Here is a 15,530-nt window from a genome sequence, read left to right as displayed (position 1 = left end):
GAAAAACTAGAGCCACTGCAAGGAGCTTGTTCAAGGAAGAGATTACAAGGGATTGCAAATGGCAAAGCTGCCCAAGTCGGCTGGAGCTCAGAAGATGCCACCACAAGTTCTGAATGGTGGACATGGAGCTCACAGGTTTGGCATTTTCCCATCTGGTTTTTGAACCTGCTTTAGACTACCTTTTCCATGCTATATTCTTGTAACTCCCTTTAGAAAGACATATATGTAACCTGTTCACCTGGTTATTGAAGTTTGCTTGCTGTCTCAGATGAGACTGTGGAGTTCTGAACTGTGCTAAGACTGAGTACATTTTAAACTGTAGGTTGCTCATCTGTCTTTAGGGACCTGAAACAGAATGCTATGGCTGCAATTTAAAATGAACCCTACAGGCTTGTGCTTTCCACAGTCTCCAGCGTTTGTGCTATTTGAAATTGGTGACAACTTTTTTAGAACATGGGGTATGGAAACCTGTTGCAAGCAGAAGGCCTTTGAAGGCCTTGCCGTCATCTGCTTTCATCCAGTCCCTGCTCACAGTATGCACTATGTAAACAGGTTCTACCTCACACATCACAGCTTCCTTGCTATAGTGGACTGAAATCTTTCTGAAACCAGGAGCTGTTGTAGAATATTATTTTAAGGTGTGTTATTTGATTTATGCTGCATTTGTTTAATTCTGCGAAGCTGTGTTACTGTCAGAACTGAAGGGCCAATAGCATGACAAGGGAAAGGATAGGTGGGGCAGGCAGAGAGAATATATAGAAGGAGAAATCTGGGACGAGAAAGAAAAAGAGGCAAAAGGTAGACGGGATAATTTAAAATAAGAAAAGCTGGCAAGGAACAAGCCAAGCTAAGGCTGGGCATTTATAATTAAGAATAAGTCTCGTGTGTGATTTATTTGGGAGCTGGGTGGTGGGCCCCCCAAAAGAACAAAAGAGTAAAAGAAAATCCAAAAACAAGGAGTCAATACAAATCTTTCTTCCCCTAATTTATTTCTGCCAGGCATTTTGATAACATTAAAAAATACTACTGCAGTTATAAATAATTAAACAATGAACTATTCAACAGCTAATGTGAGCTGTGTACAATACTCTTCTTACACTGAGCCTTATTATCCCACTTTATAGATGATAAACAACTTTGAAATAACAACTTACTTTTAAAAGAAAAAAAAAAACCACATTATATAAATGGCTAAAAAAGTCAAGCAGTGGTGATGCATGTCTTTAATCCCAGCACTTGGGAGGCAGAGGCAGGTGGATCTCTGACTTCAAGAGCAGTCTGGTCTACACATCAAGTTCCAGGACAGCCAGAGTTACACAGAGGAAACCCTGCCTCAAAAAAACAACCAACCACACCCCCCACACACACTGAAACCTGATCTGGTTTTAGAAATTGCATTTCCCTCCCCCCCCCTCTGATTTATTTATTTATTATGTATATAGCATGCATGACTACAGGCCAGAAGAGGGCACCAGTTCTCATTACAGATGGTTGGGAACCACCACATGGTTGCTGGGAATTGAACTCAGGACCTCTGGAAGAGCAGCCAGTGCTCTTAACCTCTGAGCCATCTCTCCAGCCCCCTAGAAACTGCATTTTTAAACTACACTACTATACACTGTTACCAAATCTGTGTTTTGGTTTTTCTAAACTTCAATCAATAACATACTTTTCTACTGGGGGGGGGGCTCAAGCATACAATAAAAATGTGATAAGTAATAATATGACGTAATGTATTACAACAGGTTTTAGCATCTGCAAGATTGACATTCAAGTCCTATCTACAATACTCATTAGCAATCTTACTCAGGAAATCTACTCAGTGTCCTGAGTACCCCACATCATTTCATCTATGAAAGAGGAATAAGAACCATCATGCAGAACTGGTCTCCCAAGCCCCCACTGGCCAATGAGGACAATCAAACTCACTCTAGGGCAACTGTTCTGTACCTCAATCAAGCAGAGAAATGAACTCTATCTGGTAGAGCTTGCTCACTGTGCACAGGAGTAATGACAGCATGCTAGCACTATTAGATACACCTGTCTCTAAGCTGGCCATGTGGAAGAAAAAAAGTAAAATCAAATTCTTTTAGAGTTCGGCACCTGGATGTGACTCTGAGTATGCACAAATATGGTCTGCATAAATATCCACAGCAACCAAATTTACAGGAGCTAAGGCCTTAAAGCTGCATCTGAAACAGTTTCTATTGTTTCTGTTTGACAGTTTTAAAGGACTAAATTAAGTTATGAAGACCATCTTGACTGTGACCTTTAGAAAACAATATAATATGAATACAAACCTTGAGATATTTAAAACAGCAGGTAGCATTACTAGAAAGGCAAACCATTTAAAATAAGCCATAGGCTAAGGGTACAGTGGGCATTAGAACTTCTTTGTAAAGGGCTACAAGATTCATGACTTCATGTTGAATAAAAATATCACAGATGCAAAGATATTTGGAGCATCACCAATCTGAGAAGACTGGTTTCAGCAGACACCATGGCTTTATCAACAAGTAATTTCCTAAAACTACTAAGATACTGTAACAAACAAATTAGTACTTACTTTTGTAATAATGCTTTTTTATGCTTTCCTCATTATTTTTAGGAGATTCAGGACTTAAGACAACTGGGCAATACTCTGCATTTCACACCTTGTTTTTATGTCTTAACATCCTTGTGATATTAGCAAGCTGGTGGATTTCCATGCCCACTTACTTGGAACTAGCTACCAGGACTACTCAGTCAACAAGACTCCTAGGAACATCGCTCTCACTTCTACTCAAAACTTTACCCAACCTCAAGTACAGACTGTATCATTTTGTAATTGATAAAAACAATTAGAAAACCCCCTGGAGTATGCATACCAAGTAAGAACCAGTGGCTAATTTCTGGGCAGAATTCAGGTAAGGATGGTGTACATACCTGCACCACAGGATCTTTTGGTTGGTGTGATTAGTGAGACATGAGCTGTGTCTGTGCAGGGCCCACCTAGAAACAAACAAACAAAAAAAACAGGCCCATCAGTCAGTTACCTTCCACATGCCCACGAATTAGAAAGAGAAACCTACAAAGGACAGGCTCCACCTGCAGATATGCTGGGAGCCGCAGCAAGAAGGTGATGACCTGCATGGATTCCTTTAAAGAGCTTGTGTTTTAGCTTTAGCAATGGAATCCAGAGTCCCAGCCTTTCTACAGAAGAATGCACCTTTTATAAAACAATCTGAAGTCTCACATAATGTTGAGAAGTTAAAGAATAAAAATTTAATTAGAATTCAGATCAAGGAGAGAAGAAAATTACCCAAATTTTAGGGAAATGAGTTCTTCCACTAAGCAACCAGGGAAACGTGTCCTTTTTTAATTTCAGTGGTCATTGTACTTTGAATTTACTGTAAAACTAGCCTTACACAAAGAGCATTTCCTAAGAATAGCAAAGGGCTTATCAGAAGAAATAAAGATTGTTTTAGTATATAAAGAAAATACTGCTGATCAAGAAAGGATATTTCCTTTCTACTAAAAGTATGGACGAGTGTGTCTTCATGGGATCTTGGTGGGCTCAGAGATTTGGTCCAGAGTGTAAAAAAAGTTTAGTTAGTAGAAGGCGGCTTGAATTCTGCAGGATAAGGACAGGCACTACATGAAGTTGATACTGATTACCCCTCATCAATGGCTATGCCCCACCTTGGAAAACAGGAAGTTGTTGTACAAATATGGATGCCAGGATCTCTCAACTTGCCCCGAGAAAGCAATATTGGTGACCACAAAGGAACAGAATGCACAGGCAGATGTTATTCTGGACTTACACTGTGTAAGGGTTGTTGCCATTGTGTCATATAAAGTCTTGTCATAGATGATATAAAACTGTGCTAGTCAGTCACTTAAAGAACCTCTTCAGAATAACATCTGCCTGTGCATTCTGTTCCTTTGTGGTCACCAATATTGCTTTCTCGGGGCAAGTTGAGAGATCCTGGCATCCATATTTGTACAACAACTTCCTGTTTTCCAAGGTGGGGCATAGCCATTGATGAGGGGTAATCAGTATCAACTTCATGTAGTGCCTGTCCTTATCCTGCAGAATTCAAGCCGCCTTCTACTAACTAAACTTTTTTCACACTCTGGACCATATTAAGGAAGGAAGAATCAAGGAAGTGTGCTGTTAACTTCCAAAAGCACTTGACAAACGCCTATGGTGGACCAGACAGGTTAGTTGCACGAATTTGCAATCTTATTAGAAAGGCAAGCTTTGGGTACGTAAGAACAACACACAGCAGCATTAAATGGCTGGACAGAAATGAATCAACTGCCAAAGCATCAAACAGATATTGAATGTCACGTGCAATTAAGAGGGAGGACATTCACCATTGGCCAACATCACTTGAAAAATGTAAGAGTTTGAAAACTCAAGAAAAGTTAGAAAAATTCAAAAGACCAATCAGAGGACAGGGTATTTCAAACTGAATGTTTATTCCTACAAAGGTCACCTTTCCCCAGGGAAAGCTTAAATACACTAAAATCTGAGACGCTTAGAAGGGCACCTGAGACTTGAAAATGAGCAACAGGCAGAGGCAGTGAGCCAAGCCATACACAAACCAGACAGTGTCCATGTTCTCCAGATTTTCTGAACTCTGACTTGTGGCTCCTTCTTCCATGTATTTTGTTGTTGTTCTTATGGCAGCATCCCCATTGTGGGACACAACAGGCTTTTCTTGAAGATGACATTTTCCACTCTCATTTCTTTCACAATAAAAAGCAACAGTAAAGTTGTCACTAGCCAAAGGGATCATGGACCATCTCGGTAAAAAGGCTTCATACACTGTGAGGCTTGCTGTTGGGTCTCATCACTTTCTCTTTCATGAAAATTCTTGTCATCTGTCACTGTCACCTGTTTGGTCATGACTATGTGGACATTGGACATTTAACAATGCTGGTGGACTTAATTAGGGAAGCAAATAGATCTTTAAAACGTTTTAATGGAGGTGTAATATAAAGGGACTGCAAAAAATAGAATAGAGGTTGAGAATCCTTTACACAAAATAGGATCAGAACTGTTTTGGATTTGGATGTTTTTAGTCGATTTTGGAATATTTCATATGTAATGTTATCTTGAGAATAGGAGGTCCCAAGACTGAACAACATATTCCATTATACTTCACCTAGACCTTGTACATATAACCTGAGCTAACTGTACACAGTATCTTTAGTGGCCCAAGACATGAGATCAAATACGGAATTTTCTCTTATGTCTTGTATCTCCCAAGTGTCTGAATTTGGAGCACTTTGGGTGTTTGGATTAGGGACACTGTTTTAGCCAGTTTTATGTCAATTTGACACAACCTAGAATCATTTAGGAAGAAAACAACCTCAACTGAGAAAAATGCCTCCAACATAACATCCTGTGGTGCACTTTATTGATGGATGATTGATGTGAAAGGGTCCAAGTCCATCAAATTGGTGGTATTACTTCTAGTCAGATGATATAAGGAAGCAAGCTGAGCAATCCATGAGGAGCTACCCAGTAAGCAGCACTCCTTCACGTCCTCAGCATCAGTTCCTGCCTCCAGGTTCTTGACTTGAGTTCCTACCCTGACTTCCCTGTATGATAAAGGCCTCAAGCTGTAAGATGAAATAAACCCATTCCTCCTCAAGTTGTTTTTGGTCATGGTGTTTAATCATAATATTACAAACATAAATTAAGACAGATGTTCAAGTTGTACTAGAATGAATTATGTAAGATCCAGCTTTGGTTCCCAGTCAGGAGATCCAATGACCTCTTCTGGCCTCTTGCAGGCACTAGGCACATATACAGTGCTTATAAAGACAGACAGACAGACAGACACACACACACACACACACACACACACAACACAGGCAAAACACTCATAAACATAAAGTAATTTTTTAAAATACAGACTCCTAAGCACTGAATATGAACTCTTGATGGAACAATTCAAGGTAAGCAGGAGACTTAAGTATATTTTTAAGTAAGCTAGATGCACCATAAATACTAATAGTCCAGTAGTTACAATATATGATGGATTTTCTTTAATTCTTAGTTCAGTATCTGGCCAGGATCAAAGGGTCCCACAACATAGTGAGCTGTGGAGAAAAGTCAGTGAGACTGTATCAGAATGCTTTCTTAAAGAACAGCAATAAGCCATCCAGGGAAACTATGAGAAGGGAGAGACTGCGAAATCAAAACAATGAGAGAAATGTCTGGAACTCATGAATTAACATAACACTCCATGCCTACAAATGCCCAGGTAATTATCAAATCAAGAAAATTTGACCTCACCTGAAGGTTAAGAGTTTACCCCTTAAAAAAATTACTCATCAATAAATTTCTGTAGGCTTTGGCAAAAAAATGCAAATAACCTTCTAGCTACAAAGCATAGCTCAATATGCATCACCATACAAGTGTTCTCCAGAGGCTTGTTAAGCCAGCAGCCTAACCCAATGTATTCACTCCATTAAAGTACAAACAGAACCACAGTTGAGCCAAGAAAAACTGACAGCAAAAGCAACTGGCAATGATAATATATCGCAGTTTTGATAATTGGGCAATATTATAAATGGAAAACTTGATATTTGCAGACAGTAATCTATGAAACACATTAAAACACAGATCAAAAGCCGGTGAGTACCATACACGCATCCTATAGTAATCGTGTGTCATCCAAACCACATACTCTTGAAGGAAAAAATAAAAAGGACTAGCCACTAGAGAGGACAATATCTGCTCTTAATTAATTACAAATCAACTCTTAAAACAAATGTAGGTAATTATGGTAAGGGTTTCTGTTAACAACGAGAAAAATATGGTATGTGTCCCATGTGCTTCCAGTAAACAAAATGGTACTGAGAACTGCTGGCAAGGGTCAAAATGGAGGTGTCCACTCCATCAAAAACAGGACCTGTGCTCCTTTCTGGAGTCTCTAACGCCTGAGGGAGCCGCCACATGTACCTACAGCACACTGTGAGCTCTGCTCCGTTCTCGGCCATCTTTTTTCTCACTAAGAAGCAGGATACAATAGTCAGTAACAAAGGGTGAAGTGAGGAAGTCATTGCACAACTGTGGGTTAGGTAGGACAGGACAGGCAACACAGAAAGGAGATACATTTCTAAGCAGAGGAAGTTATAATCACAATCTTGTGAACCACAGAGGCTCAAGACAACTGGTGATGCCAAAAAGGCATTAATATTTAGTGCTTACACTTTCAAGACAAGGAGCCCAGATGCTAGCAGAGACCAGTGTGTGTCTCACTGAGCAGCTCAGAGGATTCTTTTACAGGTATAGGAGGAAATGTAGTGAGAGCACAGAGCACCACTGTTCTAGGAAACTCAGCATGCAGCTCTCTGGGAAACCAGGAGGCTCATGGAGTGATCACCATGGCACAAACTGCAGGCACTGCCATCAATTTTGTGTTACATCTGCAGCCTGTATTATGGCAACTTCAGAAAGACAACTTTCGACTGTTTCTATGTTTAAAACAAACACACACACACACACACACACACACACACACACACAATTTCTTGTTTAATATTTTGGGCTCTGTGCAGCCTGGTTTTATGTCAACTTGACACACACACTAGTAATATGAAAGGAGGGAACACCCAATTGAGAAAATGCCTCCCTAAGATCCAGCTATAAGGCATTTTCTTAATTAAAGATTGATGGAGGAGGGCACAGCCCACTGTGGGTGGTGTCGTCCCTGGGCTGGTGGTTCTGAGTTCTGTAAGAAAGCAGGCTGAGCAAGCCAGGAGGCAGCCCCCCTCCATGGCTTCTTCATCAGCGCCTGCCTCCAGGCTCTTGCTCTGTTTGAGTTTCAGTGATGGACTACAATGTGGAAGGGTAAGTCAAACAAACCCCTTTCCTCCCCAACTTGCTTTTGGTCATGGTGTTTCATCGCAGCAATAGAAACCCTAAGATAAGCTCAGGAATCATTTGTTTCCCTGAGAGCCTAAGTAATAGCACATGCCCACAATCTGAGCACTTGGGAGGCTGAGAAAGGAGTACCTCAAGTTGGAGATCGGCCTAGGCTATACACAAAAGCAGCCTGAACTGCCTTTCAGCCAATCATCATGTATGCTTTTTGATTTCCTTTGCTAAAGTGAATAACTAATTTTTCCAAGATCTTTCATTATCTAAAGGTGTTTAATAACAGACTAGCACACTGCACTTGATGTTATATTCAGAGGACTCCTTCTAAAATGCCAACTTTCTCAACTGATTTTGTAATTTAACGCTTGGGGGAGCCTGTAGTTTGTAATCTGGAAGTCTACATATTCTTTTATTCCAGGGTTGTTTCTATGCTGGTATTAAAGGTGCCACATGTAACACAGGCCCACATGTGAAATGTCAAGAACACTGTCAAATGTTATTCCTCAGCTGTATTCCCAATAAGCAGAAACTTTTTTATAGCAAATCCAACAGAGCAGCGGATTTTCCTGGGGAAACTACCAATTTCAGCTCTGTGAAGCTGAAGGCATGCAACAAATTTGCATATTCACTGTAACCCAGTGGTTCTCAGCCTTCCTAGTGCTGTGACCCTTTAATACAGTTCCTCATGTTGTTCTGACCTCTCAACCACAAAATTATTTTTGTTGCTACTTCATAACTTGTAATTTTACTACTGTTATGAATTGTAATGTATATTTATCTGTGTTTTCTGATGGTCTTAGGTGACTCCTGGAAAGAGGTCATGACCCAGAGGTTGAGAACCACTGCTGTAACCTGTAAAAATCAGGACTACATAATGGTTTGCCTTAACTATCAACATTCATGTTTCATTTCAAGGTGAAGTAGCAGAATTCTGAGGATTTTTTCAGTCTCCTATAGTTGTTGAGCATATCACAAAGCCGTGTTCAAGACACCTCACAGTGCAATCAATTCCACAGGCCATCAGGTTCCTGGGACTGGGGGAGGAAGAGAGCACTGGCATAGAGGACAGCCACACTTGGACGAGCAATGCTCTCCAGCACTCAAAACCAAAGGCAAACAAATATGAAAAACAGTTTTTCTCCTTTACCTTCAAGTGGAGAACAATCTACTCTAACAGGTTTTGTTCAAACAGCTGCCATGGCTGGTTATTTTTGGTCCTGCTCCCACAAGCCTTCACTGCTTGAAGTTAAACCATGTGCTAAAGAATCATTAGGAAAAATGGACTGTCAAAGAGTCAGTTAGCTAGAATCACCAGATACCCAACAGCCAAACATTCTACTATGAGCCGTCCAAGGAAACTGCAAAACATTAATACACAAAAATAGCCAGTCCTCAGGCAGATTTACACCACTTCAATTTTCTTGCTTAATTAACATGACATTTACATAACAGTATCTAATTAATTCCCAACAAAGGCACTGTGAGCTTCTTAGCAATGTATCATCCATTTCTAAGCAGCTGGTCAATCTCACTCCACATAACCCACACTGTTTACTTTGCAGCAGCTCACTTTTTCAGGCTCACTATTCTAAAGGTGACCTCAGACAGACCCAACAGCCATAATTCTCTCTCCTCTCCAGAGATTCGGAATTGCTTGCTGATGAAGCTTTTCAAAGCAGTAGGGGGATCTGAGCAATGCAAACATAAACTTGTATCTTGCTGTGGTCATGTTAAAAATAAAAACTTACAAAAATACTCAAATAATCCACTTCTTGAGTAATAAAGTAGTCTCTCTCTGAATGCCTTCAACATATATGTGGTGATTTAAAATACCAAAGAACAGATATTAATAACAAACTGGGATACACCAGGCTGCAGAAGAACCAGTTACCTTTTCAGAAAAGCCCTCCTCGCCTTCCACAATCACCCTCCACCTGCAATTAATGAGTTAGTATAACCAGAAGGGACATGCCTAATCCATCTATGTAACTGGGTCTGAAAAGATCTGCTGATTAAAAACAAGTAAACATAAAGATATAATGGGTGGGAATCTAAGTTTACAGAAAACCAACACAGATGATAGCCCTCACATTTCTTCAAATGAAACTTCTAAACGGAACCATTTATAAGATATGTTACAAAACTTCAGTGCTGATCTGTCAGAAGTTCTAATCATAACTTGCTATATGACCTCTCATAAATCCCTAATTTAGATCTGAATGGTACAAGGAGATTTTCAAAGTGGGCAAGGCCTTACTATTGGCATCTTACTGGATTATATTCAACAAAATAATATGACTATCGCTCTACCTCCCTAATAATCACAGTACTGGACATCTCTGCAAACACTGTGAGATGTGTGTGTGCGGTTACCACGTTTGCTCACTAGAAATAAAATTCTCCCACAATACCTTTCCATGGAGCAGCACCAAGAGCAAGTAAGTTAGGAGTGCTTCCTTCCCACATGCCCAGACTCATGGATACTTCCTAGGAGCACTATGGGCTGTCATGCTAGGATCAGAGGAGCCGTGGAAGGACCACTGTCTCCTGGTCTGTTACAACACCAAGGTCAGGAGCCTCAGAGGCAGAGGCAGTCCAAGCCATCTAACACGCCAAGTGTTCAAAACAGATCTACACCAGATAAAAACAATTCAAGCCAAACACCATGGGATAAATGGAAGAACTTTGGTGGTATACTACATACCCTAATCAACTTGCCTGAGGATCAGAGGACAGAACAAACCACTAGATTAGACAAAGAAGTCAGGCAGTGGTGGCACACACCTTTAATCCTATCACTCAGGAGGCAGAGATCCGTCTGGACCTCTGTGAGTTCAAGGCCACACAGGGCTACATGATACATGAGATTGATCCAGTATAGGAGAGAAAAAGAGCCAGGCAGTGGTGGCACACACCTTTAATCCCAGCATGTGAGATCTCATGCCTTTTCTTGGGAAACACACATGCCTTTAATCCCAGGAAGTAATATGGCAGGACAGAGAAAGGTATATATGGGGTGAGGAAACAGGAACTCACTCTCTTTAGGCCGAAGATTTTATAGAGATAAGAATTAGTGGCTGGCTATACTACTTCTCTGATATTTCAGCTTTCACCCTGATATCTGGGGCTCTGGGTTTTTTATTAAAAGACCATCTAAGATTTGAACAACAAGAACTGTCATACTAATTAAAACAGTTGATTTTTTTAAACCATATTTACATGTTAATCTAACATGGCAGTTCCTAAACTTTCAGTCCTCAAGTGATCTTTTTATATTTAAAATGATTGAGGATCACAATGAACTTTGGTTTACATGTACCATATTGACTGATACTTACCTAGCTAAAATTTAAAAACACAAAAATATTGATATTTCATTTAAATTAACGAAAACAGTTACACTTGTACATGAAAATGTTCTTTTATGAAACAATGATCTTAAAAAGCTTCGAGTCCCAGGCTTAAAGATGGCGTTCCAGTTTTGCGCCTGCACCTGCAGCATGCCTGCTAGAGTGTCCCTGCAAAGGGTTGCACTCCTACACCAGTAAGAGTCAGGATGACTTCAGAGATCCTGAGAGGGACACAACCTCAGTTGTGTGCTCAGAGTGCTCAGACCTCAGTTGAGAACTCCCGGCACGGAACACAAGAGTGGACCCTAAGGTTGGCAGATTGTTCCAATCCTTCCACACTCCTCTCAAGCCAACCCTCTCATGTTACTCTTGGCTTATCCATGCATGCAGTGTAAATAAATGGTTTTTACTATCTGAAACTATGTTAACATGTAAGTAAATAAAGTCAAGTAACATAAATTCACAGTCACCATTTTATCTAGTTTGACTACAATGTTTCATAAAACTTAACTGGTTCTAGGTAAGCAGCTAAATGTGTCCAGTATCAGTTCTTCAGGATGAGAGTGTGACAAGCCTAAGAAAAGATGCAGCTAACTGAGATGTCATCTCGGGGATCAAAACCAGAGCCCCTTTAGGAGAAGTTAAAAAAAAGTCATTTCTAATTTTAGACATTGCTTTTGTTTCCTCATGACAAAGCACATCTAATATGGATATGAAATCAGGGACTGTCATTGTCTAATTTAGGCTCTGATTCTGACTATTTACAGGTCTAAGGCCCAACTGGGATCTGAAAATTTGCATTTCTACCATCAGCACAAGTATGATTTTCATAACACTGATGGAGACACTCGGCATTGGGAGATTTTTTTTTCTTCTTTTTCCTTTAAAAAAAAAAAATGAACAGACTGAAAAAACTGTTCAAAGGTTAAAAGCAGAGGACCTGGGTTTGGTTCCCAGCACTCACATGGTGGCTACTCACAACTGTCTGTTGGCTCCAGTACAAGGAGATCTAATGCTTTCTTCTGGCCTTCACAGACACTTCGTGCACATGCATAGATGCAGGAAAAACACCCATACCCTTACTATAAAAATAAATAAAATAAAACAAAGGTAATAAGACCATTCTCATAAATCTTGTCTTCATTGGGAATTGCAAAAAGCTGGGGCGCCCTCCTCAGAAAAGGATGTGACTTGTGTGTGCTCTTCCTGAGAGGCCTTAGGAAGAATGGAACAAGACATCTACCCAGACCACAGGTGCTATCCCACAGCATTTAAAGAGAACCACGGACGCAGGGCCTTTCTCTGCCTCACTGCTCAGTCCCCCCAAAGCCCACAGTCCTGTAGTAGCAGTGTACTGAGTGACACTGAATGAAAGGCTCAACACACAGTCCACACTGCCAGGTCTTAGGGAATGGGTCTTTGTCGTGAATGACTAGGAATGTCACCATTTGAATTATGTAGTCAAAGGACTGCACTGGTATTTTGAAATTTTAAAAATTCTTTACTAAAGTGGCACCCTGGTGATGGATCAAAACGTGAAATGGCTTAGAAAACGATGGAGAAAATGAGTATGAAATATAGTTATATGTTTTTTCTTTTTTTTTTTGTCCTGGCAGCCCTGAGTTTTCAGAGAATTGTATAAACACAAAACATATTTCTACAAAGTTAAAATAATTACTTCTAGCATATCCAAGTAGAGGCCTCTCTTCTGACTTTTCAGCCGAACATTTTGCCAAAGCTTGGATTTAGTTTAAGGTCGTCAGTGTCACCCACTTCCTATACCTGCACAAGGCAAACCAAACCAAAAACAACAGTAGAGGTGAAACTGGCGTGACCCGACACAGTTGTCCACTGTGGCCTTTACCTTCAAGTAAGTGCAGAGCACTTAATCAATTAACAGAATCTTCTGAGCCTCTGTATTTGCTGGTCAGTGGCAAAAAGCACTTCAAAACTGAGTCTGATGAGCAATAACTGGACAGTCTTACAGCCATCAGGGAAGACTATGGAAACAACCCTTTTAGGTTTCAGTAAGTAAGTATTAGAGGCTTTACTTATTTAGAACCTGAGACTCAAAGCTGGTAGAGAGAGAGATCCAAGTCTAAAACTAACAATAAAGACAATTTGAGACCAAGTGTCACAGATAAGTAGTCCAGGAGTTCCTTAACGGAAACAGTCAAGGATAAATGCAACAATTTTGAGTGGACCTCAGAGAGCACGAATGGAATGGCTCTATGAATGTCGGGTAGACTCTGGGCAAAGAAAAGCTTTAATTTGGTGCAGAAGGAAGCACTAGTTCAAGCAAGAGCAGGTAGATGAGCCACACTGAGGGCTAGTTTTGGATGTCTGACACAGGATTAAGAATCTGAAAGAGGACATGAATTTGGGAGGGCCATGTGTTGGGAGGTGGAGGATTTGGGGATGGGGGAAATGAGAAGTGGATAAGATCAAACTACACTGCATACACGCACACAATTCTAAAAATAAAAATATTACTTAAGAAAAAGAATCTGGATGCCCACACTAAAAGTGGTGAGTCAACAAGAGAACTTCCTTTTCCAGCATGACTACCACTGGCAACCTCATCTGACAGGTTGTTTTGTACAAGGAAAATACCAGAAGCAAGAAGAGATTAAAGATATAATCCTATAAATAAATTTTTTAAAAAAAGAGTGGCAATGGCAACTTCTAGATTTAAATTTTTTTCAATCTATTGACTACTTACAGGATCATAAAGACAAACTAGGAACCATAAACAATAATACAAGTAACTTAAAATTAGGGCTGGGAAGGTCGGTGGTTCAATTGGTAAAACACTTACTGTGTAATCATGAGAAGCAGAGTTTAGATTCCCCAGTACCCACTTAAAGTCAGGTTGCTACAAGAGCCTCCCTGTAATCCCAGCATGCAGAAGGCAGACAGAATCCCTGGATCAAGCTGGCTAGCTAGACCAGCAGAATATGTGAGCTCTGGAGTCATGACTCTGCCTCATGAGCAGAGAAGACATACAAGACAGACCACAAACTGAAGATGTCAACCTTGGGTCTCCACATGCACCCCACCCACCATGCACACTATCCTTCAAGATCCCTCCAAAGATGCCTTGGAACTGCAGAAAGCATCTAACTCTGAATCACTGTGTTTTTCCTATACAATGAAGTTTAATTTATAAATTAGGTCCAGTAAGAGGTAGTAATGGCATAGAAAACTTATAGTTGTAAAAGAATTGTCAATATAACTGTTACTGGGGTTATGTGGCTATTAGTAAATACACTGAAGGTTACTTCGGCATAAGCATTGCAAACCATAGCAGCCAACTTGCTAACCCAGACTATGGTGTCTGCAGGCAGCAGCAGCAGCACACACAGCATGGTCAAGCAGGCAAAGAAAGGACTCCCGGGCAGGAGAAAGTGGAACTACACAAAATACACAATTTGAGAACTGACTTATCCAGGATATATGAGGCATTCCTACACATAAGGAAGGTTGGGGGAGCAAAATAAGCAAAGAACATGGACGGGCAAATTAGTCATTTCTGTTAACCCAGAATTTGAAGATGCTGTCGTCACACTTCATATGACTACTTGAAGGCAAGATTTGAAGTTGAGAAGGAGAGAGGAAGAGCAGCAGGTGAGGAACTTGAAAATGATGGTTTTGCTTTAATCGGGCTCTTATTTCGACAGGTTAAAGGTCAAATGACACTGCAGGAACTTGAACAAGGTACAGCAGAAATACTCTGTATAAGCAAACACGCAAGACCTGCATCCTGACAAGAATTACCTGAAAGATCATCCACAATGATTCCTGAATGATAGCTATTTTATTCAACAAAGCACATAACGGGCATTACCAAACTGCACTGCAAAGTATCAATCCTTTCAGAACAAGGCCCTAATAAAAGCAGCATGCTTTGTAGAACCAGCCTTAGGATTAATAAATAAATATACTACAGGAAAAAAAAAAGCCTTTAAATTAAAATCAAGAGACATTTAAAGTTTGGGCATTCTTTATTACGGGAGAGAATCTTCTACTTTGAGACTATTATATATCAGAAAAGCTCCATCTGTTGTACAATTATCTCTGATAAACGGCTTGATGCTTCGAGCTTCATTAGAGAAAAGGGAAGAGAAAGGCACACACAGAGAGAACTGTAAATAAATCGTCCCTCCATATTTCACTTAAAACCAGACCAGCAGGAAGTCATAAAATATTTTTAATAGGTAATATTTTCCAAACACTTTACTGGAAGCTGCTAGCTTGGTCTGTCCAATATCTGCCCTCCTACAGAAGTCACTCTGAAA

General features: G+C 40.3%; 1 protein-coding gene across 2 annotated transcripts in view; it reads right to left on the bottom strand.

Moving 5' to 3' along the window:
* Zfand3 (zinc finger AN1-type containing 3) overlaps positions 1-15,530 on the bottom strand; it is a 247,165-nt gene that overhangs the window by 50,486 nt on the left and 181,149 nt on the right. For both annotated transcript variants that reach the window (XM_028885047.2, XM_037200116.1), the window contains one exon: positions 2,926-2,991. In XM_028885047.2, coding sequence (XP_028740880.1) covers positions 2,926-2,991 — 66 coding nt within the window. The remainder of the gene's footprint in view (positions 1-2,925; positions 2,992-15,530) is intronic.

Source organism: Peromyscus leucopus, chromosome 16_21 (genome assembly GCF_004664715.2).
Source record: "Peromyscus leucopus breed LL Stock chromosome 16_21, UCI_PerLeu_2.1, whole genome shotgun sequence".
Classification (NCBI taxonomy): domain Eukaryota; kingdom Metazoa; phylum Chordata; class Mammalia; order Rodentia; family Cricetidae; genus Peromyscus; species Peromyscus leucopus.
This window is presented reverse-complemented; position numbering and strand designations above follow the sequence as displayed.